General features: G+C 43.8%; 1 protein-coding gene across 4 annotated transcripts in view; it reads left to right on the forward strand.

The window, feature by feature from the left end:
• Positions 1 to 26,926, forward strand: part of LOC310959840 (myosin-4-like) — a gene marked incomplete at both ends in the record, with an annotated part of 56,442 nt that overhangs the window by 29,338 nt on the left and 178 nt on the right. The window contains 37 exons of one of the 4 annotated variants that reach the window (XM_083931304.1): positions 1,820 to 2,023; positions 3,021 to 3,164; positions 4,351 to 4,507; positions 4,795 to 4,822; positions 5,263 to 5,374; positions 5,453 to 5,545; positions 5,665 to 5,728; positions 7,311 to 7,409; positions 7,488 to 7,591; positions 7,668 to 7,806; positions 8,530 to 8,648; positions 10,470 to 10,619; positions 10,704 to 10,874; positions 10,954 to 11,263; positions 11,351 to 11,439; positions 11,517 to 11,604; positions 11,999 to 12,116; positions 12,482 to 12,605; positions 12,732 to 12,868; positions 12,954 to 13,209; positions 13,295 to 13,537; positions 14,702 to 14,878; positions 14,962 to 15,107; positions 15,182 to 15,272; positions 15,353 to 15,742; positions 16,437 to 16,563; positions 16,805 to 16,923; positions 17,975 to 18,171; positions 19,465 to 19,648; positions 20,417 to 20,582; positions 20,664 to 20,788; positions 21,901 to 22,209; positions 23,745 to 23,948; positions 24,040 to 24,165; positions 25,117 to 25,287; positions 25,406 to 25,510; positions 25,582 to 25,677. In XM_083931304.1, the coding sequence (XP_083787430.1) occupies positions 1,820 to 2,023; positions 3,021 to 3,164; positions 4,351 to 4,507; positions 4,795 to 4,822; positions 5,263 to 5,374; positions 5,453 to 5,545; positions 5,665 to 5,728; positions 7,311 to 7,409; positions 7,488 to 7,591; positions 7,668 to 7,806; positions 8,530 to 8,648; positions 10,470 to 10,619; positions 10,704 to 10,874; positions 10,954 to 11,263; positions 11,351 to 11,439; positions 11,517 to 11,604; positions 11,999 to 12,116; positions 12,482 to 12,605; positions 12,732 to 12,868; positions 12,954 to 13,209; positions 13,295 to 13,537; positions 14,702 to 14,878; positions 14,962 to 15,107; positions 15,182 to 15,272; positions 15,353 to 15,742; positions 16,437 to 16,563; positions 16,805 to 16,923; positions 17,975 to 18,171; positions 19,465 to 19,648; positions 20,417 to 20,582; positions 20,664 to 20,788; positions 21,901 to 22,209; positions 23,745 to 23,948; positions 24,040 to 24,165; positions 25,117 to 25,287; positions 25,406 to 25,510; positions 25,582 to 25,677 (5,682 nt within the window). Of the gene's footprint in view, positions 1 to 1,819; positions 2,024 to 3,020; positions 3,165 to 4,350; positions 4,508 to 4,794; positions 4,823 to 5,262; positions 5,375 to 5,452; positions 5,546 to 5,664; positions 5,729 to 7,310; positions 7,410 to 7,487; positions 7,592 to 7,667; positions 7,807 to 8,529; positions 8,649 to 10,469; positions 10,620 to 10,703; positions 10,875 to 10,953; positions 11,264 to 11,350; positions 11,440 to 11,516; positions 11,605 to 11,998; positions 12,117 to 12,481; positions 12,606 to 12,731; positions 12,869 to 12,953; positions 13,210 to 13,294; positions 13,538 to 14,701; positions 14,879 to 14,961; positions 15,108 to 15,181; positions 15,273 to 15,352; positions 15,743 to 16,436; positions 16,564 to 16,804; positions 16,924 to 17,974; positions 18,172 to 19,464; positions 19,649 to 20,416; positions 20,583 to 20,663; positions 20,789 to 21,900; positions 22,210 to 23,744; positions 23,949 to 24,039; positions 24,166 to 25,116; positions 25,288 to 25,405; positions 25,511 to 25,581; positions 25,678 to 26,926 lie in introns of those variants that run through there. The other 3 variants (XM_083931306.1, XM_083931307.1, XM_083931305.1) reach the window with 3 other exon arrangements.

Genomic DNA, 26,926 nt, shown 5'->3' on the forward strand with positions numbered 1-26,926 from the left:
CTCTGTTCAATATTTTTGTTGTTAATCTAATCGTTATGCTGATGATGCACCACTGTATCTCTTAATTTAAATGCATGACTCTGATCCTTGAAGCCATTCTTGTCCATAATAAATAGAAATTAATTAAGTTTGATTGTTTTGATTCAGTTTGAATGAACAAATGTTAAGTGTAAGACAAAATCAACAGCTTTTAAAAGCCATTTAATTCTACAATTTGAAGCATGCAATAAATGCGCCAGTTAAAACAGTAACAGTCCTGAGCCTTATTGCCTGTTTTCATTCTGCCACTTTTTATTTTGATGAAAAAGAAAGAAATAGGCAGGATTTTTATTATTTATTTATTTATTATTGTACAGTATAATATATGTTATTGGGTGATACCACGGGATAACAGACACGAACTTGATTTAAAGGACATGAAAAAGACTTGATGGCAGTTTAAAACCCCTACTAAAATAGCAAAAAACATACAATGGTGTGTACAAATAGTGCTCTATGATAGGCTCCAGTAGGTTCAAATCCAATGATAATGATGTTTTTTTATTAAATACTATTGTTATTTGTTGCTTCAGCAGCCTAAATTTCCAACTGAAAGTTTCACAGAAGCAGGAGCCGTCATTTATAAATACATTTATTTATTTATTATTTATAAATTTAAAAAATAACAACATAAATCATCTGGTTTTAGAAAAAAAAAAAACGCACCTTTACCTGCACGCAGAGCCTGTTTGTTTTTCAAAAATCCACCACGCCCGTGTCACCCTGTCCACTCAGCACAGTTCACAGTTCGTGCACTCGCCACAGATCCCCCCTCCCCCCTCGTGCATGTTACTATATACCTGGCACACGCCTCAAGCTAGGCAAACGCTAAATGACGTTAGCGGTTGCTTTCTATGAGTCAGTTAGCCAGCAGAGAGACGGGCGCGTTCACAGAAATCTGGTGCACGTGCACTGACGAGCGACGAGTAGCTCTGTGGTCGTGGGGGAGGGGCGTGAGAGTTGTAAACATTTGAAATTTGACGACTCGATTTGCCAGACTTGCTGACTGCAGTTTTAAGTAATAGGAAGGACACGTTAAAAAAATGTTTCACCATAAAAGACACTTCCATCTGATTTGTGCACCGGACAAAAAGTAAATTTTCTCACGACACATTCCAAAAACGTCGACATTGCACTGACATCTGTGTGGCGTTTAAGCCGACTAAGCCGAGCAAGGTGCCTTGAAGGTGAACGAGCAGGTGGTCCGCGAAGGTCACGAAGCACCGTGGAGACGCCGAGTAACACATTTACATCCGTAAATTCACACAATGCAAAGTTTCTGTGTCTGAAACAACATCTCCGACACCAAACGCACCAACTAAACAGCTCGTTACACTTTAAACAGGAGCCGCGCTGAGCAGCAGCAACACACAGCTCCTGACAGTATGGAAGGCATGTAAAAATAGTGCTTGAGGATCATCACCTGCCACTGCTGACATCTTCCTATTACCAGGAGAAGATCCTGTGCCATATTTAAGTGTGTGGCAGGGATCGATAATGCGACTTGATTGACATTGCCAAGTTTGGAGTGTCCGGTTTGCCTCAGCAGCACATTTGTCTTGATAAAAGGAGCCTCAACCCTCTGCTGGTGTTCACTTAGTGTCCTGCCATTCACTGACTACTACATCGATCTTTCCCCCTCTGGCATCCGTCAACATCGGTGCTTCTGATCCACTTCTACTGGGGTGAGTGAGATACAGTTGTACATTGATAAGAAATGTTCCATTAATTGCATTTCCCTCACATTCTTTTTGTGTTATTTTAACCTTCAGACATCAACATGAGCAGCGATGCTGAGATGGCCCAGTACGGGCCGGCGTCCGTCTTTCTCCGCAAGCCCGAGAAGGAGCGAGTGGAGGCTCAGAACCGCCCGTTTGATGCCAGAACAGCCTGCTTTGTGCCCAACGCCAAGGAGCTGTACATCAAAGGTGTCATCCAGAACAGAGAAGGTGGTCAAGTCACCGTGAAGACTGAAGCCGATGAGGTGAATATGTCTGAAAACATAATTCATCATGCAAAAATTTGAATCATATTGTACAGAAATTAAATGGAACCAATGGCTAAAACCACTATAGGCTGCTTTAAAAGTGTGCAGTGCAACGTAAAAAATATATATAATTCATTAAAACTTTATGCCTCAGCTGGTTTGGTGCTTTACTTGTTTACAGAAACCCAACTTTTATTGATTTAAATGTTAAATTGCATGTTCTTTGTTGATTCTCACACATGCTGTTTTTCAATTCAATTCAATTCAATTTTATTTATAGTTTCAAATCATAACAAAAGTTATCTCAGGACACTTTACAGAGTAGGTAAAGACCACACTCTATGACTTATTTATGAGTTACAGAGACCCAACAATTCCCCCGTAGAGTACGGTGGAGACGCAAACCTTCACTATAACAGACAGGAACGACAGACAGACCCAGCTCTGTGGAGGACGCACATCTGTCTGCACCGGAGAGAGGAAGAGAAGGAGAGAGAGAGAGAGAAAAGACGGACAGATGGACAGAGAGACAAAGACAGACACAAAGACAGAGACAGACACACTTCCAGTAACTATAATAATATCTATAGTAATGTGAATATGACTCATTAATACAGCAGAACAGTAGAAACAAGCACAGCTAAGGTGATAGATTATAACAGCAGCAGGAAGCGTCATGCAGGACCACTGCAGCAGGCACCACCACCATCATACCACTGCAGACTTTCCTTTTTGGAAGATGTATAATTATCATAATTATTATAAATAAATTAACTATTACTAAGTATTCTTCTTGCTCCTTTTCAAATATGTAAATTATACAAAACTAATATTCATGTTTTTGTTTTGTTTTCTGCTTAAATTTGTGTTTTTTCTGTCTGTCTCATCATTTTGCTTTTTTTTTTTGCTTTTTTTAAGTGTTTTTATTTATCTTTATTTAATCCTGTTGCAGCAGGAACATCCCGTTTCATCCCCTTCTCACCTTATTTTCCAGACTGTAACAGTCAAAGAGGACGACTGCCACCCCATGAATCCCCCAAAGTACGACAAGATTGAGGACATGGCCATGATGACCCACCTCAACGAGCCCTCGGTGCTGTTTAACCTCAAAGACCGTTACGCAGCGTGGATGATTTATGTAAGTCATTACAGGGACATCTTACTCTCTGATTTGATTCTCGCTCCACGGAGCCTGCAGGGTGTTAAAAAGTTTTAAACACCACTTTGTGAGGTATTAAATGTTGTGTACATGTGCGTAAAGTGCGGGTCAGGGGGTTCTTTTGACTGTTAAACACTTTTTTTGAGTTTTATGCACCAGTTTATGGTGGAAATGTTTTTAATTATGTAAAGGGAAACTAAAAAATATAAAAATCTAATAATATGACAGAAAGTAACCACATCTATTATGATTTAATTCTCAAAATCTCAGCCTTTTATTCGTTTTTTCGCAAGTTTGCGTCTCTTTTTGAAGCGTTTGCCGCATTTATTTCGTTGGAGCCTCGACATCACTTCTTCTTCTTCTTTTCTGTTTAATGGCAGACAAACCTCCCCCGACTTTACCAGAGGCTTTGTATCATCTGAGTCGCGTTCTAGTGGTTCTTCAAAATAAAAGTCTTCTACTTTCATGCTTTAATTGGAGGGGACAAACTCCCACTCAGGTTCATGACCGAAAGAACGAGGTCGCGGGTCCAAGCGTCTGAAATGTGTTTCCTCAGGAGGGGGGCTGGAGTCTCCCTTAGAGAGAGGGGGAGAAGTTCAGCATCCGTGAGGAACTCGGAGTAGAGCCGCTGCTCCTTTGCGTTGAAAGGAGCCAGTTGAGGTGGTTCAGGATCATCTGGTAAGGATGAACCCTGGGCGCCTCCCTAGGGAGGTGTTCCAGGCACGTCCAGCTGGGAGGAGGCCTCGGGGAAGACCCAGGACCAGGTGGAGAGATTAGATCTCCACACTGGCCTGGGAACGCCTCAGGATCCCCCAGTTAGAGCTGGTTAATGTGGCCCGGGAAAGGGAAGTTTGGGGTCCCCTGCTAAAGCTGCTGCCCCCGCGACCCGGCCCCGGATCAGAGGCTGAAGATAAGAAACTACCACTCCGTCTATCTGACTGATGCTTTATTAAAACAGTGGCCCAAGGATTTGTTGTTTTATCTTACAGTCGATGTACAGTAAATGTAATTTGTCGCTGATGTAACCGGTTACAACTCAAAGTGGCGTTGAGGCTTTAAAATGTCGGCAACGGGTGTTAAAAAGGTCTTAGAAGTTATAAAATGTAACTTTCCTGCATGTACCCTGCCCCCTCTCGCCTCACATGGAGTATGTTCTCGTCTGCAGACGTACTCCGGGCTCTTCTGCGTCACTGTGAACCCCTACAAGTGGCTGCCGGTGTACGACCCAAAGGTGGTGTCGGCCTACAGAGGGAAGAAGCGCATGGAGGCCCCGCCACATATTTTCTCTGTCTCGGATAACGCATATCAAAATATGCTAACAGGTACGAAGGAGTGAGGAGTTGTTTCAGTTTGGGATTTAAGGCCAAACGCCACAGGAAGGTCCGTTTCAATTGTTATCCACTCGCCTTTTGTTGGCGGTTCTTTGTTGAGACACAATATCATCGTAAAGACAACGGGGGGGAAGATATTACCTGGCGAGCCAAAGCTCTGGCTCTTCATGGGAGAAATTAAGTTTAAGTCGTCGGTTTCCACGTGTGATTTTAAGAAACTAAGTCCTCACTTCTCTGAGACGAAACCGTCGCTGAAGCTTGTTTTTTGTCACCGACAGATCGTGAGAACCAGTCTGTCCTGATCACGTGAGTAATGTTTCAAAGTCTTCAAAAGTGTGTCAATATCAAATGCACAGTGTAGTTTTATTTAATATATGTGTGGTGGTTAGCACTGTCGCCTCACAACAAGAGGGTTCCTGGTTCGAATCCCGGCTGGGGCCCTTCTGTGTGGAGTTTGCATGTTCTCCCGTGTCTGCGTGGGTTTTCTCCGGGTTCTCCGGTTTCCTCCCACAGTCCAAAGACGTGCAGGTGTTCGGTTCATTGATGACTCTAAATCACCCGTAGGTGTGAATGGTTGTCTGTCTCTGTTCGTCTCTATGTGTCCTGTGATAGACTGGCGTCCTGTCCAGGGTGGACCCCGCCTCACGCCCGATGTCAGCTGGGATCGGCTCCAGCCCCCCGCGACCCCGACAGGGACAAGCGGTTGAAGATGAATGAATGAATAACTAATAAATATGTGTTCACAGTGGAGAATCTGGTGCAGGAAAGACAGTCAACACCAAGCGCGTCATCCAGTACTTTGCGACAATCGCGGTGGCTGGTGGCGACAAGAAAGAGCACACGTCTGGCAAGATTCAGGTAAATCTCTAAAAAAGAGCCAAACCCCACAAAACTGTGCTGGGATTGTGATGAATGAGTGATGGTTGTGTTTTCCAGGGGACGCTGGAGGATCAAATCATTTCAGCGAACCCTTTGCTGGAGGCTTTTGGGAACGCCAAGACCGTGAGGAATGACAACTCCTCACGATTTGTAAGTGGGACCTCCTGAAAATTAGACCTTATAAGAAGGGACAGTTGGTCCAGAGGTCTTTTAAATCTTCCCAAACTCTTCATTATAAACTTTCTGGGTGTACATTTTGTATTTCACAGGGTAAATTCATCAGGATTCACTTTGGAACCACAGGGAAACTGGCTTCTGCTGACATCGAAACCTGTAAGTTTGTTTTTCCTGGAGGCTGTTTATAAGAGATGGACGTAGCTACCGTGTTTTGAGGCTTTTATTTTGGCATCTTGGCTTTTTGAAACCACACAAGACCATATGTGGTTGAGAGGGCGAAGGGTCATCATCCCTATGTTCCCTGGTCACGTAAGCCTTCGCTGATTTAATTCAGCATTTTGTCAGGGTTAGGGGAAGGGTTAGGAGGTAGTGTTAGGGTCTACATAGGACTATTTGCAGCGGATTTCGGCACAAAAACAGGGAACATAGGATCTTTTTAAGGGAAAGCGGGGAACATCTGACCTTTTTTTTCCCCCAGTCACATACAAAGCGGGGAACATCTGATGGTCCGAACATCTGACGGTCATTTGTCCTAGGTCCTATGTTCCCCAGTCACATACAAAGCTAGACCCGGGGAACATACTGTAGGTATGCTCCCCCAATTAACAACTTAAATGAAGTGAAAACACTGTGAGAGGGCAAAAGTTCTGATGGTGAATGGCTTTGTGACGCTTGAGTTGAAATATTTCAACGTGCACTGACAGAATAGAATAGAAACTTTATTGATCCCAAGCTGGGAAATTGCAGTTGCAGTACGAGACAGATGCAAATTTCACACCTGCTGCAAGTTTGCATCTATTTGCGTCTTTGCATTGACTTTGTATGTTATCGTGCCGCCCAGTTTGTGGGAAACATGGCAGATATGGACACAACATAAGGATTTAACACAAGTTCACTACTATTCTAATGTTCACAGTGCTGTGGATACACATTACTACACCTCCACAATGGTCTATGATGGTCTATTTGACTCTAAACGGGACCATCATTTACTAAATGAGATTAGAGAGACTGCAGCTTTAAGTGGAGTCTCCCCCTGTTGGACATTAGAGAGAACGCAGCTTTAAGTGGAGTCTCCTCCTGCTGGACATTAGAGAGAACGCAGCTTTAAGTGGAGTCTCCTCCTGCTGGACATTAGAGAGAATGCAGCTTTAAGTGGAGTCTCCTCCTGCTGGACATTAGAGAGAATGCAGCTTTAAGTGGAGTCTCCTCCTGCTGGACATTAGAGAGAACGCAGCTTTAAGTGGAGTCTCCTCCTGCTGGACATTAGAGAGAATGCAGCTTTAAGTGGAGTCTCCTCCTGCTGGACATTAGAGAGAATGCAGCTTTAAGTGGAGTCTCCTCCTGCTGGACATTAGAGAGAATGCAGCTTTAAGTGGAGTCTCCTCCTGCTGGACATTAGAGAGAATGCAGCTTTAAGTGGAGTCTCCCCCTGCTGGACATTAGAGAGAATGCAGCTTTAAGTGGAGTCTCCCCCTGCTGGACATTAGAGAGAATGCAGCTTTAAGTGGAGTCTCCTCCTGCTGGACATTAGAGAGAATGCAGCTTTAAGTGGAGTCTCCTCCTGCTGGACATTAGAGAGAATGCAGCTTTAAGGCACTTCACCATTGACTTTACTGTTCAGAGGAAGCTTTGTCCATCTTTTACACAGTCTACAGTTCGTCCACATTAAAAATGTCCATTATTTGTGTAATTTTAAATTGATAATCATGATTTTTAAATATAATTCAATGAACAGATTTACTGGAGAAGTCAAGGGTGACGTTCCAGTTGTCTGAAGAGAGGAGCTACCACATCTTCTACCAGATAATGACCGGCCACAAACCAGAGCTTATAGGTACGTCGAGAACGTTATATCTTGTAGATGAAGACATTTTGAATATGAGTGAGTCTCACTGTGTCTCTCTCTCTTCAGACATGCTTCTCATAACAACAAACCCATATGACTTCCCCATGATCAGTCAGGGGCAGATCACTGTGGCGAGCATCGACGACAAAGAAGAGCTGGTGGCCACAGATGTGAGCTTCATCACTGTTTTAACGGCGTACACATGCATTTTGTTTGCTTCTACTAACACTGAATTCACCGACACAGACCGCCACTGATGTCTTGGGCTTTACCAACGAGGAGAAACTGTCCATCTACAAGCTGACCGGCGCTGTGCTGCATTATGGGAACATGAAGTTCAAGCAGAAGCAGCGGGAGGAGCAGGCGGAGCCCGACGGCACCGAGGGTGACACTTCTTTTTTTAAAGTGTGATCCGGCACAAAATCATCCCATGGTCTTTATCGATACTTACGTACATCAAATAAGACAATTTTTAATCAAGACAGTTTTTTTTGTGTATGAAGTATTAAAGGAGAAATCTGGGAGAGTCGCTAACAGCTGAATGTGGCTAACAGTGATTAGCTTGGGGCAGCACGGTGAAGGCATTAAAACGTCTTCTTTAACCACTAATGCTGCTGAAAATAACAGCAAACCTCTGCAGCAGCATGAGAAGAGTCCCTACACACACAACAAAGCACCAATGGGCTCCTTCCTTTGGGATTGACTTTGGTAATCCACTTGAATGGACTTTACTATGAGAGGAGCTGGTACAGGGGCCAGTAGGTAAGTCTTTAAAACACTCTTTTAATAAACTCTGGCTTCACTAACTACGCTGTTGCTGCTTTGTTTTGTGTGTAGGGACTCTTCTCATGCTGCTGCAGAGGTTTGCTGGTATTTTGAGCAGTGTAAGTGGTTAAAAAAGACCTTTGAATGCCTTCATTGTACTGCCCCAAGCTAATCACTGTTAGCCATGTGTAGCTGTTAGCGACTCTACGAGATTTCTCCATTAATAGTTCAAAAACCTGTGGTGATGGTTTATTTGATGTATGTAAGTGCTGAAAAAGTCCCTGGGATGATTTTATGAATTTCACTTATTAACAGATATTAACAATAACTGTTTATCTCTCAGTGGCAGACAAAGTGGCCTTCCTCATGGGTCTGAACTCTGCCGACTTGGTGAAAGGCCTCTGCTACCCCAGAGTGAAAGTGGGGAATGAATTTGTCACCAAGGGCCAGACGGTCCCCCAGGTACTGTGACAGCTCAGTGATAATGCAACATGAGGTGAACCGATATAAGACGCACAAGGTCGAGGCCAAGTGATGCCGAGCGGAGTGACATTTACTTTTAATATTGGGACCCCATGTCATGATCAGTTACCAATGGAAATGTTTGATACAGATCCAAATTTAGTTGGAGTTTTTTCATGATGCAATATATCGATACTTTTGACAACAATTTCACTTTCATTGTGCAAAATAAACAAGATTAAAATAACAGAAATTACACAAATAAATCAATGCACAGGTGGGAGAGAAGAAAAAGAGATGCCCACTTAACGTTTAGATTAAAAACACAACTATAGAAGCAAGATACAAACAGATTCAACTTTTGTAAACAATCTAAAAGATGGAAAAAGACGGTATTTTACAAACAAAAGACAATTTACAGACAGTATGTTTACACAGTGTGTTATGCTTTTGGGAGAAGTTATTTTTTAAGATGTTTTTCAAAAGTGATTAGAGTTGAGGTGAGTGATACAGGGTACTGGACCTTTGTACCTATGACGTAGGTCTACAGTAACCTGACTCCGCAAACCTCACTCGTATTGTTTCTGCATATCCATCTGGGAACTCTTGTTTGGGGATCTTTTGGGAAGGGGCGAAAATACTGGTTGCTGTCTATCACCGACATACGGGCCAAACCAACCAATCAGATCAACGAAGCATATGACGTGCTAACAGCGTTAAAGCAAAGCTCAGAAACCTAATTCTCATTGTCTCAGCATATCCATCTGGGAACTCTCGGCTGGAGATCTTTTGAGAAGGGGCTGAAATACTGGTTGCTGAAGCGTGTGACGTACTAACAGCGTGGAGGCAAAGCTCAGAAAGGAAACAACATGTGGGTAAAGGAGATTTTCCCTTTGTGTTTAACGTGAATTTACGGATCAAAGGCCCAATTTCAGGAGCCCGGTCCATATTCAACAGAAGGATCCAGAGAACAAAGAGTTAGTGAGCGTCTTGCTCCATAGCTGCTCATCTCATCCGTGGAAGCCTCCATGTTGTTCACACTCAACAGTTGCTTCTCGGTTCGTCACTTAAATCCACTTCAAAACCAACGCTGATTGGTTAAGTCGCCAAACTTCTCCAAATTTTCTCCGCCTCACGTTACCGGACTGATCTGTGAGTAAAATACAATGGAGCTGAGAGGATCAGGATGGGCTCAGGAGGCTGGGTCTACAGATCTGGTTTGGTCTTTGGATCTGAGACCTAGTTGAAAACAAACAACATTTCTATACTAATTAGACCTGTACTGTAAATGGCCATGGAAATATATAAAAAAATCACTTGTAGACTTTGTAAGAGTAAGAGTGTAAATGAATTCTAACTGCACTTTGGTGGCAATGTCCCAGGAAAAGTAACGGAAACTGCATCAGACCGGATGTGTCCAGATAGGACAGACAAGTGAGATGCTAGAGCTTACGACTTTAAGAGTTATTTCGCTAGTTGTTGATGTGAATCTCTGCCTTTATCTCCAATGTGTTCAGCCATTCATAAACTCTAGGTCTGGTGGTAGTCTGGTCCCTTCCAGAGCCAAGCTTTGGTCAGCCTAAAAATATTGCTGTCATCCTCCTGTTTGCCTCATGAAAAAATAGTTCAGTGTGTCAACGCAAAAAACCCTTCCATTAACTGTTGGTAGCACTTGCACAGACAATATCATTTACATATGAGGCAACAGGGCAAAACGAATGCCACTTCACCCCAAATCGTGTCCAGTTTGTAAAACCCTGTTTGCATAAAAGTCTGCATTTTGTGTTAGGGACTCATGCTTCCGTAAAATCTCCTGTTCAGGTCATCAATTCAGTTGGTGCTCTGGCCAAGTCCGTCTACGAGAAGATGTTCTTATGGATGGTTATACGCATCAATGAGATGCTGGACACGAAGCAACCGAGGCAGTTCTTCATTGGCGTCTTGGACATCGCTGGATTTGAAATATTCGATGTGAGTCTGAACTCTTAAGTTCATCTTTTGGCAAATGATTCTCCTTTTTATGTTGATATGTCACAAGTTGATTCTTGTCTTCAGTACAACAGCATGGAGCAACTCTGCATTAATTTCACCAACGAGAAGCTGCAACAGTTTTTCAACCACCACATGTTCGTGTTGGAGCAAGAGGAATACAAGAAAGAAGGGATTGACTGGGAGTTCATTGACTTTGGTATGGACTTGGCAGCCTGCATTGAGCTCATAGAAAAGGTGAGATTAACCTCCTGCACATCAGCATGTATTCTATCTCATTTTAGGCGTCATATGTAATGTTTAATACATCCAACAGCCAATGGGCATCTTCTCCATCCTTGAAGAGGAGTGCATGTTCCCCAAAGCCTCGGACACTTCTTTTAAGAACAAACTCTACGACCAACATCTGGGAAAAAACAATGCTTTCCAAAAGCCAAAGGTTGTTAAAGGCAAACCCGAGGCTCACTTCACTCTGGTGCACTACGCCGGCACCGTGGACTACAACATCACCGGCTGGCTGGAGAAGAACAAAGACCCTCTGAACGAGTCTGTGGTGCAGCTTTACCAGAAGTCACCAATGAAATTGCTGTCGTTCTTGTATGCTTCATTTTCTGGTGCTGAAGGAGGTACAACATTTGCAAATCTTTGGGATAATTACTGTCAGTGACAGAAAGTGAAGTCTTGATATAGTAATTCTTCTGTCTTCTTTGTAGAATCGGGCGGAGACGCTGGTGGCAAAAGTGCAAAGAAAGGGGGAAAGAAGAAGGGCGGCTCGTTTCAGACGGTGTCTGCAGTTTTCAGGGTACAGAAGTGATAATGATGTCTTTCGATATCACATTCTTGTCCTGCAAAGATGTAACGATAAATGATCTCCTGCAGGAAAATCTGGGGAAACTAATGACCAACTTGAGGTGCACCCATCCTCACTTTGTGCGCTGCCTGATTCCTAATGAGATTAAAACACCAGGTACAAATTTATATTTAATCTCCAAATACAATGGCTCTTGTTGGTGCGATTACAAATGACAAGTCGTGAAAGGTTAAATACCTGGATCTCCACACCAGTTAGTTAGACCAGTCCCAGCCTGGTCCTGGTCCTGGTCCAGTCCCAGCCTGGTCCTGGCCCTGGTCCAGTCCCAGCCTGGTCAGATGCGTACATGACCTGATGAAGCCTCTTTGATGAGAGGTGAAACGTCTTCCTAGACAAATAACCAAGTCCAGTTGCTTTTAACTAAAATTTCTTTGGGGATAACGACGACCTGGACAAATGAGAACATTCACACGCTTAAAAATGAAAAGCATGACTTTGAAATATGCTCCAAGTGTCTGTTGCCAATCAATTCATGTCGACCTCACTGCAGGTATCATGGACAATCACCTGGTGATTCACCAGCTGCGCTGTAACGGTGTGCTGGAGGGAATCAGGATCTGCAGGAAGGGGTTCCCCAGCAGGATCATTTATGCTGACTTCAAACAGAGGTCAGCACTGACTGCTTCCTAAAAGAATGACATGTGCACTTGAGACTTGTACTTTAAGTGACTAAAGTCACTGTTTCAATGACTTGCAACTTGACTTAACATAAAGACTTGGAAGTTAACTTAACTAAGGACTCGGCTTGTCTTGACCCGATATGAACTAACCTTTGACCTGATTCGTCTTGCCTTAACTAAGGACTCAACATGCTTTAAAGGACTTGACTTGTTTCGCCTTGACTTACCCAAATAATGACTCGGGTCTTGCTTGAGACTTTGACCTCTGACTTGAGTGACAGGTCTAAAGATAACTAATACAGAACTATTCCAGTTTGTGATAATCTACAGTTTATTGATCCAAATACGAACAGGTATAAAATCCTGAATACCAGTGTTTTCCCTGAGGGTCAGTTCATCGACGGAAAGAAATCTGCTGAGAAGCTTCTTGGTTCGATTGACCTCGACCACACCCAGTACAGATTTGGAGCTACAAAGGTAAGCGTCTAAATGCCTCACGAGGTCACCCTCTAAAAGCTCCTGGAAACACTTTGTATCGTCTTTATCCTTTACAAGCAACACATTGATTTTAATGAACAGCATCACTACACCCTATTGTTGCAGGTCTTCTTCAAAGCCGGCCTACTCGGCACTCTGGAGGAGCTTCGAGATGAAAAACTAGTTTCTCTCGTGACCCAGACCCAAGCGGTGTGTCGAGGTTATCTCATGAGAAAAGAGTTCTCCAACTTAACTGCTCAAAAGTAAGGACCAGCATCAAAAATGTTCCTCGGCAGTGACGGAAACCAAACCAATGCCACTAACAAGCCGTTGCTGTGTTTCCCTCAGAGACTGCGTCTGGATCCTGCAGTATAACTTGCGCTCGTTCATGAATGTGAAACACTGGCCGTGGATGAAGCTCTTCTTTAAAATCAAACCACTTCTAAAGAGCGCGGAGACCGAGAAGGAGATGGTGACCATGAAAGAGGACTTTGTGAAATGTAAAGAGGATCTGGTAAAGTCAGAGTCCAAGAGGAAGGAGATGGAAGAGAAAATGGTTTCTCTTCTGCAGGAGAAAAACAACCTCCTCCTGCAAGTACAGTCTGTGAGTGTCGGCCGCTGATGAAAGCAACCGATCGCCGTCAAATCGTCTGAAACGGTCGTGCGTTAATGTTCTCTCTTTCCCTCAGGACTCAGAAAATCTGTGCGACGCAGAGGAGAGATGCGAAGGCTTAATCAAGAGCAAAATCCAGATGGAGGCCAAACTCAAAGAGGTGACCGAGAGACTGGAGGACGAGGAGGAAATGAACGCCGAGCTCACCGCCAAGAAGCGGAAGCTCGAAGACGAATGCTCCGAGCTTAAAAAGGACATCGACGACCTGGAGATAACTCTGGCTAAAGTGGAGAAGGAGAAACACGCCACAGAAAACAAGGTTTGGGGTTTCGCCCGCACTAGCTGACGCTCCATAAAAGTATTTTAATGCACATTTTAAAGATTTGCGTTAGAAAAGCTGATTGGAAACGTCAACGTTAGAGAAAAAAACGTCCTCAAATGGGCCTAAAAGGTTGGGTAGGGTTGACGAGCCGAATGTGCAGGATGGTCTAAGGCAGTTTTCAACAACAAAAAGTAATGCTCACTAATTTGTGTGTGTTTCACGTATTGAAAGCATGTGACGTAGTATAAAACAGGGAGTCGCCGAAAACCCAGGACTTTCGCCCGGGGGAGCGGGGATCAGTTCCAGAGTGGTGGCCGTTCCCAAATTAGACCTTTTCCCTAATCCTTACCAAGTGGTTTTCATGCCTCAAAATACGCATACGGATACAGACGGAGCCTTCTGTCCCTGCTCTGCGTACTTTTCATTCGTATTCCTGCACATATCCGCAAGCTTGCAGGACAAGTGCAGGAAACAGACTAAAGGTTGCAGGACCATTGGAAGTCGTGGGGGCAGTGCTGGGCAGTGTACACAAAAAGTGCCGTGAATATCAGGAGCGAGCGGGTCATTAAAAGCCCCAACAGACATCCTGAAATACTAAAAGTGACGTTCATCTGTCAAACCAATGACTGTCATTCTCCGTCCACCCTCTGGGACGTCTTTAGTGTCTCACAGACCACCGCAACCACCGACCTCTACAACGCTGCCCGCCATTTTGCCTCCTTCTCAACAGACGCAGGATTGCACCGCGTTTGTTGTTGTCATAAACTTTATTGGAGTGACTTTTGAATCTGAACGACGCCCTCTAGAGGATGTTTTGCTCAACGTAAAGGACGCATGAAAGCATGAGGGCAGAGACGATCAGAATGATGAGAACGTACGTCATTTACGCACGAAATGGGAGCAAAAACGTTGGCTAAAATCAAACACGTAGCTGTGTTTTGTTGTTGTGGACCACTTCCGGCCCGGCGGCTTTTAGCGGCCGACTTCCGTTCGACACTTAATAACGCTCTAAATTTACCAGACGTTGGAGAGGAAAAGGATAATAAAACATTTATAATTGTAAATGGAAACATAACTTTGTCGAATTAGTTCTGACGTAGTGACCATTTAACTCACGGGGCTGATCAGCTGCTGTTAAATGCATATCACTACCTTTTGCAGGTTAAAAACGTAATGGAGGAGCTTGCTGGTCAGGAGGAAAACATTAGCAAACTGACCAAAGAGAAGAAAGCGCTTCAAGAGGCTCATCATCAGACTCTGGACGATCTCCAAGCTGAGGAAGACAAAGTCAACACTCTGACCAAAGCCAAGGCGAAGCTGGAGCAGCAAGTGGACGACGTGAGATGCTGCGGAGGATGTCACATTCACGGTGTCGCTCGACGTCTTAATTAACTTTCTGCTTTTTTTTTTTGCTTTTCAAGCTTGAGGGTTCACTGGAGCAGGAAAAGAAGACCCGCATGGACCTGGAGAGAGCCAAGAGGAAGCTGGAGGGGGATCTGAAAATCACTCAAGAGTCCCTGATGGATCTAGAAAATGACAAACAACAATCTGAGGAGAAGATTAAGAAGTAAGCTCGATGCACGGATCGTGTGCAGAAACATGTTTGAGGGTAATAAACGTTGAATCTTCTCGTCCTCGCAGGAAAGAATTTGAAAACAACCAGCTGCTCGGCAACGTCGCGGACGAGCAAGCGATTAATAACCAGCTTCAGAAGAAGATGAAGGAGCTCAACGTAATAAAACTCACATCACAGTCACGCATTAACCACATTGATTACACCCCTCATGACCGGACTGTCGTTGTTGTTTTAAGGCTCGTATCGAAGAGCTTCAGGAAGAAGTCGAGGCCGAGCGAGCCGTCCGGGCGAAGATCGAGAAGCAGAGGTCCGACCTCTCCAGGGAGATCGAGGAGATCAGCGAGAGGCTCGATGAGGCCGGAGGAGCCACCGCCGCTCAGGTGGAGATGAACAAGAAGCGCGAAGCCGAGTCCCTCAGGCTGCGGCGCGAACTGGAGGAGTCCACGCTGCACCACGAGGCCACGGCCGCCGTGCTGCGGAAGAAGCACGCGGACGGCATGGCCGAGCTGGGCGAGCAGATCGACAACCTGCAGAGGATCAAGCAGAAGCTGGAGAAGGAGAAGAGTGAGATGAAGATGGAGATTGACGATTTGTCCGCTAGTATGGAAACAGTCGCGAAAACCAAGGTGAGGTTTTTAAATGTGGAAACGAACCCGCACTCACACTGTCCTTCCGCACCGTGCCCCGTGCTTTAGAGTCCTTGTCCCCCCCTCCAGGCCCGTTTGTACTCACACTACCTGGGCCTCGGAGAATGCTTCTTGCTGCCTATACGTCATCACGCCGTAACACGTCACACGCATTGATGCCGTCATGGCGATGCGTGGCTTTGTTTCCAGATCTTTCCGTAGACCTCAGAGTTTTTGTGCGTCTTGTCGACTGTTTTTGAATCTTTTCATCGACCAAATCTGCAGTAAACACTCCACCTCCGCATCACACCAACGTGAACCTTTCACCGCCATTGTTTGAAATGTCCGCGCATGGTCCCTCCTTCTTTTTTCTGTCCCAACAGGCGCACAGGAAATGACCTCAGAACCACCGTAGGCCTCATGCTCGTACACGTGCGCACGCTCGTGCTCCTACATGTGCAAACGCCCTCAACAAAAGCCTACCTCTCTCAAACGGGCCGTGGTCGGCCAGCGTGCCACAGCTAGGTGCGGTACGGTTGCACTCACACTGGTCAAACGAACTAGACTTTACCTGTAAAACATGTTTTGGCCCGGTACGGAAGGACAGTGTGAGTGCGCCCTTAAAGTGCTGCAATCTGAACCCCATTAAAAGGTGTTGTCTTCATTTGGAGAACTTACGTTTACGCACTTTCAGGTCAACCTGGAGAAGACGTGTCGCTCACTTGAAGACCAGCTAATGGAGCTGAAGGGGAAGAGTGACGAAAACACGCGGCAACTCTCCGATCTGACCAATCAGAGGGCTCGATTTCAAACCGAGAATGGTAATTAATTCCCTCCACTGGTTGAAACAGGTTGAACATTATTACGATTACGATTGTATAAACTGTTAAATGGTTTAATATATAACAAAATATAATCTTTAACGAGCTCTTTATATATTTTGCATGCAAACATGTGAAACTGTAAAGAAGCTAAAGCCTTAAAATAGTTAGTTAGTGCAGTAAAAGTGTAAAACGTCAGCGCTTTAATGTAAATATCTGTGTTGTTGTTTGTTCCCTGCAGCTGAATACACCCGACAGATGGAGGAGAGGGAGAGTCTCATCTCTCAGCTGACCAGAGGGAAACAGGGCTTCACGACCCGCATCGACGAGTTAAAACGACTCATCGAGGAGGAGACGAAGGCAATCACAGCTTTGCAAACACTTTCATACTCATCTCCTCTCCTCTCGTCTCGTCTCGTCTCGTCTCGTCTCGTCTCGTCTCGTCTCGTCTCGTCTCGTCTCCTCTCCTCTCATCTCATCTCATCTCATCTTCAGCCTCTTATCCGGGGTCGGGTCTCGGGGGCAGCAGCTTTAGCAGGGGACCCCAAACTTCCCTTTCCTCACGCCGTTCCTCGTCTGTTCTTCCTCTAATCGGGCCACGATCACCTCAAACATGTAACAAGCCTTAGAGGGCTCACGTCAGCTCAACACTTAGAAACACTTGTCCATGCCTTTATTACCAGTAGGCCAGACCAGCCATTCTCAACCTCGGGGTCCCGACCCCAATTGGGGTTGCAAGATGATTTCTAGGGGTCGCCAAATAATTTTGGAAAAATATATCATCATTCATTCATTCATCTTCAACCGCTTGTCCCTGTCGGGGTCGCGGGGGGCTGGAGCCGATCCCAGCTGACATCGGGCATGAGGCGGGGTCCACCCTGGACAGGACGCCAGTCTATCACAGGACACATAGAGACGAACAGAGACAGACGACCATTCACACCTACGGGTGATTTAGCAATTTAGTTTGAATCCTGGCGCCTCACAGCAAGAGGGTTCCTGGTTCGAATCCCGGCTGGGGCCCTTCTGTGTGGAGCATGTTCTCCCCGTGTCTGCGTGGGTTTTCTCCGGGTTCTCCGGTTTCCTCCCACAGTCCAAAGACGTGCAGGTGTTCGGTTCATTGATGACTCTAAATCACCCGTAGGTGTGAATGGTTGTCTGTCTCTGTTCGTCTCTATGTGTCCTGTGATAGACTGGCGTCCTGTCCAGGGTGGACCCCGCCTCACGCCCGATGTCAGCTGGGATCGGCTCCAGCACCCCCGCGACCCCGACAGGGACAAGAGGCTGAAGATGAATGAATGAATGTCTTTCTGTAATGCATTTGAATTCATGACATGTTGTGATGTGAAGCTCCTTGAGTCCGCCTTGTGTATGAAAAGTGCTGTAAAATAAAGCTGTCTCGCCTTCGCAGGCTAAGAACGCCCTGGCTCACGGTCTGCAGTCGGCCCGGCACGACTGTGACCTCCTCCGGGAGCAGTTTGAGGAGGAGCAGGAGGCCAAAGCTGAGCTGCAGCGCGGTTTGTCCAAAGCCAACACCGAGGTCGCCGTGTGGAGGACCAAATACGAGACGGACGCCATCCAACGCACCGAGGAGCTGGAGGAGGCAAAGTAATGACAGACAACATAAAATACACTGAGATTAAATCAACAATCAGGTTTAATATCAAACATCAAAGCATCCCTAACATCATTAATAAGGATCATCATTAATAATAATCATAATTTAATTAACCCAAGATAAGAAGTAACACTTAAATGTCACTTTAATGTCACTTTTATTTATTTATTTTATTTTTCCTAATAATTTTATAATAATTTTAATACATTTTGGGGAAGTTTCATAAATGTATTTATTCCTTTATGTATTTAATTTCTGGTTTATTTTTAAATTTACTTTTAGTATTATTTTATTTATTTATTCATCCGTAATATATCTTTAAATGTTTGATTTCCTAATAATTTTATAATAATTTTATTAAATTTTGAGGACGTTTCTGGGAGAAGACATTTGTTTACGTTTACACTTTACTGAACCTGCCAAAATATAAATATATATATCAATAAATTATAAATAAAGGAAAATGACAAAAAATTATATTAAAAATGAATCCATTAATTAATTAGTGAATGTGACATAAATCGATATTTCAGTTTTAATCAGCTTCTTTATTTCTTTAAATTTGTAATTATTCCTTTATTTATTTACTGTCTGTTTTATTTATATATATATTTTTAGTATTTTGTCTTTAATTTAAAAGTTTTATACATTTTTAATTTATCTTTAAATGTATTTATTCATTTAAGAAAATAATATAAATTAGAAATGACTAAATAAAATGGAAATTCATTAAAAAAAATAATTAATCCATTAATTAATTGGTAAATGTGACATAAATTGTTATTTCTGTTTTAATTGGCAACTTTATTTGTTTACCTTTGTGTAAATTCCTGTATTTATTGACTTTCTTGTTCATTTATATATTTATTTTTATGGTTTTTTATTTATACAGGAGCCAGTTAAAACAGAAATAACCTTTTACACATTTTATCAATTAATGAATTAAAGCCTAAATGTATTTTTTTATATAATGTTTTGTACATTTAACGGCTCACTGATTCATTTATCATGTCATTTATTTATGTATGTATTCATTTTCTATTTTGTCAGGTTCACTCCTCCAGAAAACGTGATTATTACGTGATATTAAAGCAGCATATTTATTATTTATTATCATAAAACAACAACTCTCAGCCTCTCAGCTCATCCCAGATCCACTCCTTATGTTCTTACCTTTCACAATAAAAGCCCTAGACTGTGTAACTGTTGACCCGATCACCAGTTAGACTCTGACACTGATGATACTTGTGGTCCTTTAATAACAGTGGTTTGGTATTCGACAGGAAGAAGCTCGCTCAGCGTCTCCAGGAGGCCGAGGAACAGATCGAGGCGGTGAATTCAAAGTGTGCGTCTCTGGAGAAAACCAAACAGAGGCTTCAGAGCGAGATGGAGGATCTCATGGTGGACGCGGAAAGATCCAACAGCTTAGCGGCCGCCCTCGACAAGAAGCAGAGAAACTTCGACAAGGTTCATTTCACTTTGTAACACCACATGAAAGTCTTAGGGCGCACTCACACTGTCCATCCGTACCGCGCCCGAGCACGTTTCACGGCTAAAGTCTGGTTCCTTTGACCAGTGTGAGTGCAACCGTACCGCGCCTAGGTGTGGCACGCTTGCCTGTACCGCGGCCCGTTTGGGAGAGGTGGGCTTCTGTAAAGCACGTTTGCACATGTACGAGCACGAGCGTGCGCACGTGTACGAGCATGAGGCCTACGGCGGTTCTGAGGTCATTTCCTGTGCGCCTGTTGGGACGTAGAAAAAAGAAGGAGGGACCATGCACGGACATTTCAAACAATGGCGGCAGTTTCACTTCAGCTTTGCCTTCCTCAGCTCTCTTTTCGTCACAACGGTGCGGTAGAGCGACTGCAGCTCCGCCCCCGCTGCTCCGATTCTCCGGCCAAACTCACGCTCCATCGTCCCCTCACTCGTGAACAAGATCCCGAGGTACTTGAACTCCTTCACTTGGAGTCAGGACTCATTCCCTACCTGGAGTAACAATCCACCGGTTTCCCTTTGATGATGTAACCGCGGCAACATCTTCGAAAGTAGTCGAAGGAAATACTGTTTCCCAACTGTAGGGGGAGCCCGAGAGCAAATCCTACATGTTGATGCTTTAAGCCCCGAAAAACGCCAACCCCGTCTAAACGAATGGCACATCTGATCATGCGTTTCACCCGCGAGTGCTCGTGTAAACAGGGTTTGAATGTTAGGAGCTAACGTTTTTACTGAATTCAGATTCTAGCGGAGTGGAAGCAGAAGTACGAGGAGACTCAGGCGGAGCTGGAAGGCGCCCAGAAAGAGTCTCGCTCGCTGAACACGGAGCTTTTCAAGCTGAAGAACTCCTACGTGGAGGCGCTGGAACACCTGGAGACGACGAAAAGGGAAAATAAAAACCTGCAGCGTGAGTGAAACGTCCGCGTGAGTGCAACAACAGGTGTGCGAGCAGCATTTTTATTTAAAAATCGGGTATCTGTTTTTTCAGAGGAGGTCTCGGACCTGACAGAGCAACTCGGGGAGGGCGGGAAGACGATCCACGAGCTGGAGAAGTTCAAGAAGCAGGTGGAGTCGGAGAAATACGACATGCAGGCGTCGCTGGAAGAAGCGGAGGTACGAAGTAGAGACGCACAGATGCAACTTTTTCAGTCTCAGCTCTCGAACCGATACCAGAAACCGATCCCATTGTTGCATTAATAAAAGTACTTAAACTACAATTGATTCATATATACGTGCATAACAAGTGAATGCTATTATTATATTATTTTTTTTTTTACTGCTGTAGTTGTTAAGGTTGAACATTATTACTAATACATCACAATATATTTTAAATCCATTTTAAATTTAAAGGAAAAAGCAGCAAATAATAATATAAATAATAATAATAAAATGTCAGGACCCAAAGAACGAGGGCGCGGGTACAAGCGGCAAAAATGTGTTTCCTCAGGAGGGGGTCTGGAGTCTCCCTTAGAGAGAGGGGGAGAAGTTCAGCATCCGTGAGGAACTCGGAGTAGAGCCGCTGCTCCTTTGCGTTGAAAGGAGCCAGTTGAGGTGGTTCAGGATCATCTGGTAAGGAGGAACCCTGGGCGCCTCCCTAGGGAGGTGTTCCAGGCACGTCCAGCTGGGAGGAGGCCTCGGGGAAGACCCAGGACCAGGTGGAGAGATTATATCTCCACACTGGCCTGGGAACGCCTCAGGATCCCCCAGTTAGAGCTGGTTAATGTGGCCCGGGAAAGGGAAGTTTGGGGCCCCTGCTAAAGCTGCTGCCCCCGAGATCCGACCCAGGATAAGAGGCTGAAGATGAGATGAGATAATAATAGAATTGAATGAAATGAAATCCTTGAAAATGCTTGAATTTTAGTGTTTTCAAGGTTTCAAAAATGCTTGAACTTTTGTCTGCATTTCGTTTACAACAAACAGCTTTTAAGTAGAAATAAAATAAGTCTGAAATGAAAACGTGAAATAAGCATTTTCAGCATGTATGTATTCATAGAAATATGTTATTTACCACAGCTGTAAGGTGCTGGGAACGCTTGAAATGCACCTTGAAAGTGCTTGAATCTTGGATAAAATGCTTGAAATTTAACCTTAGGAGAGCTGTACGAACCCTGGGTACATTCAGCGGCTCATTGATTCTTTTATCACGTCATTTATTCATGTATGGGAACAAACGCAGCCTTCAAACGTCTGTGAGTAACCACAGGTGTGTGCGTTTCTTTTTAAAGGCCTCCCTGGAACAAGAGGAGTCCAAGATCTTGCGGGCTCAGATGGATTTGAACCAGATGAAGGCCGAAGCGGACAGGAAAGTGTCGGAGAAAGACGAGGAGATGGACCAGCTGAAGAGGAACAACCAGAGGGTGATGGAGTCCACACAGGCTGCGCTGGACGCCGAGGTTCGGAGCAGGAACGACGCGCTGAGAGTGAAGAAGAAGATGGAGGGCGACCTGAACGAGATGGAGATCCAGCTGAGTCACGCTAACAGGCAGGCGGCCGAGTCCCAGAAGCAGCTGAGGAACCTCCAGGGACAACTCAAGGTCCAGAGAACCGGCTCCTGCAAATGAAAAGTTCACAGTATAAACACAGGGAGCGTTATTCATAGTTACCCAGAGTTATAATTATGTTACAAATACATTAAAATTATGAATGCATTCATTTAAAAGCTGGATTATACTGTTGTAGTAGGTTGAATATGCAAAAAGATGCAAAATGACTAAAAATAGACTCAAAACCACCAAAAACAGATACAAAATGACTAAAAATAGATGCAAAACCCCAACAAAAAGATGCAAAGTTACCAAAAATAGATGCAAAACCAGCACAAAAAGATGCAAAATGACTCAAAATAGATGCAAAACCAGCACAAAAAGATGCAAAATGACTAAAAATAGATGCAAAACCAACACAAAAAGATGCAAAACATTTTAAAATAGACTCAAAACCACCACAAAAAGATGCAAAATGACTAAAAATAGATGCAAAACCACCACAAATAGATGCAAAATGACTAAAAATAGATGCAAAACCACCACAAAAAGATGCAAAATGACTAAAAATAGATGCAAAACCACAACAAAAAGATGCAAAGTTACCAAAAATAGATGCAAAACCAGCACAAAAAGATGCAAAATGACTAAAAATAGATGCAAAACCACCACAAAAAGAGGCAAAATGACTAAAAATAGATGCAAAACCAGCACAAAAAGATGCAAAATGACTAAAAATAGATGCAAAACCAGCACAAAAAGAGGCAAAATGACTAAAAATAGATGCAAAACCAACACAAAATAATTAAAATGCAGAATAGAAAGAACAAAATTATTACAAAACATCAATATGGATTGATAAAATATATTTAATACTTAATAAATAAAAATAAATGTTAATGATGCAGAATAATTAAAAAGCTGCAAACGTAAGAATCCTGAAATGTTGTTGCATTAATAAATAACTTCCTAACTCATTCAACTGTCAATCAAGTCGTTATTAATATAATATAATATAAAACCAGAAGAGATAAACAGTAAATTAAGTTAACTGATTTTTCCTGACTGTAACCGTATAATAATAAAATACTCAAACAAACATTAACATATTATCTGGTGAGTTCACAGCAGTGGTGACGCGATCAGAATGGACTTTATAACTATTATTATGTTTTACTTTTATTTACTTTTATGATTCTGCGCACTTTAAACGTGTTAAAGGGAAACAAACAACAAAGCAAATGACTGCAGGACGACAGAACATGAATATAAAATGGAAAAATACCATAATAATGTAATAAAATAGAATAACAAACACTTTTTCAAATACAAAACAATGAAACCGAACACATTTACCATTTGCAGCGCTACAGTTTTATGCAGGATGTGAAAAAACTCTCACAGTAAAGATAGAATATGTCGTATTTTTCACATTTCACATGATTTTAAAGTGTTTATATTTAAGATTCAAGTCACGAGTTCCTGCTGAAAAGCCCTGAAGTAAACATTTAAAGTGGCACGAGAGGAAAATCCTCCAGTACGTTAAATCTCTACTGCACCACTGTGACGGATAAATGCTTTTTCAGGACGCTCAGATCCACCTGGACGACTCCGTCAGGGGGCAGGACGACACGAAGGAGCAGGTGGCCGTGATGGAGCGCAGGACGGCTCTGCTGCAGGCCGAGGTAGAGGAGCTGCGGGCGCTCGTGGAGCAAACGGAGCGGAGCCGCAAGATATCTGAGCAGGAGCTGGTGGAAGCCAGCGAGCGCTCAGGGCTTCTGCATTCTCAGGTGGGGCTCGTTTAAAAGAGTCAGACTTATCAAATAAAGCGTCCTGGACCTGCAGAAGTCACATGTTTTTCTTTATTTTATCTTTGTGCAGAACACCAGTCTGCTGAACACCAAAAAGAAGCTCGATGCGGATATCACTCAGCTTCACGCGGAGATCGAGGAAGCCGTGCAAGAGGCCAGGAACGCCGAGGAGAAGGCCAAGAAAGCCATCACTGATGTGAGCTGCTCGACATTATTCTGGTCGTAACACAGAATTACTCTGTGGTGGCAGAACGGGTTGAACGAGCCGACCAGGCACTGACCCAGGGGCCCCTAAGGTCAGGGGCCCCTAAGGTCAGGGGCCCCTAAGGTCAGGGCCCTCAAGTTAATAAAAAAAGACACAATATGATCACAAAGATATGCTAAATAACCACGTGTACACACGAAAACTGTTAAAAATAGATCAAAAATGACCACCGAAAGAAACAAAACGACGACATTCTGTAGAAATGTATTTCAAAAAATACTCAAACCACCACAAAAATGCAAAATGACTAACAATAAATGCATAAACCATCATAAAAACATGCAAAATGACTAAAAATAGATGCAAAACCACCACAAAAAGATGCAAATGACATAAAATAGATGCAAAACCAGCACAAAAAGATGCAAAATGACTAAAAATTTATGCAAAACCACCACAAGATGCAAAATGACTAAAAATAGATACAAATCCACCACAAAAAGATGCAAAATGACTAAAAATAGATGCAAAACCACCACAAAAAGATGCAAATGACATAAAATAGATGCAAAACCAGCACAAAAAGATGCAAAATGACTAAAAATTGATGCAAAACCACCACAAAAAGATGCAAAATGACTAAAAATAGATACAAATCCACCACAAAAAGATGCAAAATGACTAAAAATAGATACAAAACCACCACAAGAAGATGCAAAATGACTAAAATTAGATGCAAAATGACTAAAATTAGATGCAAAATGACTGGAAAGAGATGCAAAATGACTAAAAATGGATATAAAATGAGCACAAAGAAAGAAAATGACTACAAAAAGAATAAAAGTCGTCTATTTTAATCTGGGCGTAGACAGAGTGGGGGGGGGCCTCTTACATGTCTGTGCCCAGGGGGCCCTTTGTCTCATGATACGTCCGTGCCTCTAGGCGGCCATGATGGCTGAGGAGCTGAGGAAGGAGCAGGACACCAGCGCTCACCTGGAGAGGATGAAGAAGAACCTGGAGGTGACGGTGAAAGACCTGCAGCAGCGTCTGGACGAGGCGGAGAACTTGGCCATGAAGGGCGGGAAGAAGCAGCTCCAGAAACTGGAGGCGAGGGTATGTTTACGGAATAATCACAATAATAATAATAATAATGAAAAAACATTCGTAATCTGCACGAGACGCGATGGAAAAAAGCTGAATCTAAGAAGTTCAGCATTGACTTGTTCTTCAGGTCCGTGAGCTGGAAAACGAGCTGGACACCGAGCAGCAGCGCTCGTCTGAAGCCGTCAAAGGAGTCCGCAAATACGAGAGGAGAGTCAAAGAGCTGACCTACCAGGTACAAACTCAGCTCTACCTTTAACCGCGTACAGAAGACACATAGTAGAAGCTTGTCTGTTCTTCTTTCAGTCGGAGGAAGACAAGAAAAACAACATTCGACTGCAGGATTTGGTCGACAAGCTGCAGATCAAGATGAAGGCGTACAAACGTCACGCCGAAGAAGCCGTGAGTGAATCCCCGTCTGCAGAAAGAGATTCGCTAATGTGTCAGGTTTTGACGTACGGCTCCGCCGGGGTCCGTTCTCTCAACTTGATCCAATCGTCCTCGTCTTGTCTTGTCAGACTTTGACTCCGCCTCATTTCCTCTGACCAAAAAAGGGCATGTATGTGACGTTAGGGGGAGGGAGACACCGCCGTCTGGCTGACGTTTGCAGAATTAGTAACATTAGCTCCATCTCCCGGGAGCTAAGCTAGCACGTTACTAGATAAACGGGAGTGGGAGTGGGAGTCCCGTGACTGTAGCAGAGATTACACCGGGTCCGGGCGTGAAGTGCTGACAGCGTTTATGATTTAAACTGATATTCAACACAGTCCCATGCTCATAGACTGTAAAACACCGACCCTCACGGCCCGAATCCTCCCGCTGCTCCAGATTAGCATCTAGTGTATGTGCCATAGATAGCAGGCTGTACTGCAAGTCATTGTGCAAGTGCGGCTATTTAATTAGCATAACAAAGCTAACGTTAACACGGTGTGTTCCTAAACCATCTGTTTGTACAGTTGATGGAGAGCGAACAGTCACTATGGAAACACCACCACACGAATGACCTCAGTCCAGGTCGAGATGACGGAGTTAGCATGCTAATGATGCTAACCCTGACAACTAGCCTCTGAGGAGAAGTGAGGGCCAGCGGCTAGCTGTCACGCCCCCAATTATTCATAAACTTTAACCTCCAATAAAATAAAAACTAGCCCCTCCCCCTCAGTGTTGTCATGGAGATCTGAGCTAAAACACACAGACTAGAACGTTCTTTTGTCCTTAAACAGGTTTAATGATGCTGTGTAAACGGCCTGTTTAACATGGGGCTCAATGAGAAACTGCTCTGTTATGAAACCTGCCCCTAGTGGACACTCAGAGAACTGACGTTTGTCAGCACTTTTTGATTGGATCAAGACTGAACCAAGACTTGAGTTGTGGCGGATCATCATCAAGGAAACTCCCACATTTAGTCCGGGAGGAGATTTGTAGAAAATGGGAAACGTAGCCCACCCTGTTTTATTGTCCAGTACCATAAAACAATAAAATAGTGACGTGACATGTGTATGTTTTATGTTTTAACTCACACTTGTGTTGCTGTCATCTGTCATGTCATGTCATGTGTTCTTGTGTCTTTGTCTTTTTTTACTGCTTTTATGCTTTTGAATATTTTCATAAACGTCTTAAACCTGCCGTGGACTGCAGATGAAACTGAGCC

Source organism: Echiichthys vipera (genome assembly GCF_963691815.1).
Source record: "Echiichthys vipera genome assembly, chromosome: 17".
NCBI lineage: Eukaryota > Metazoa > Chordata > Actinopteri > Perciformes > Trachinidae > Echiichthys > Echiichthys vipera.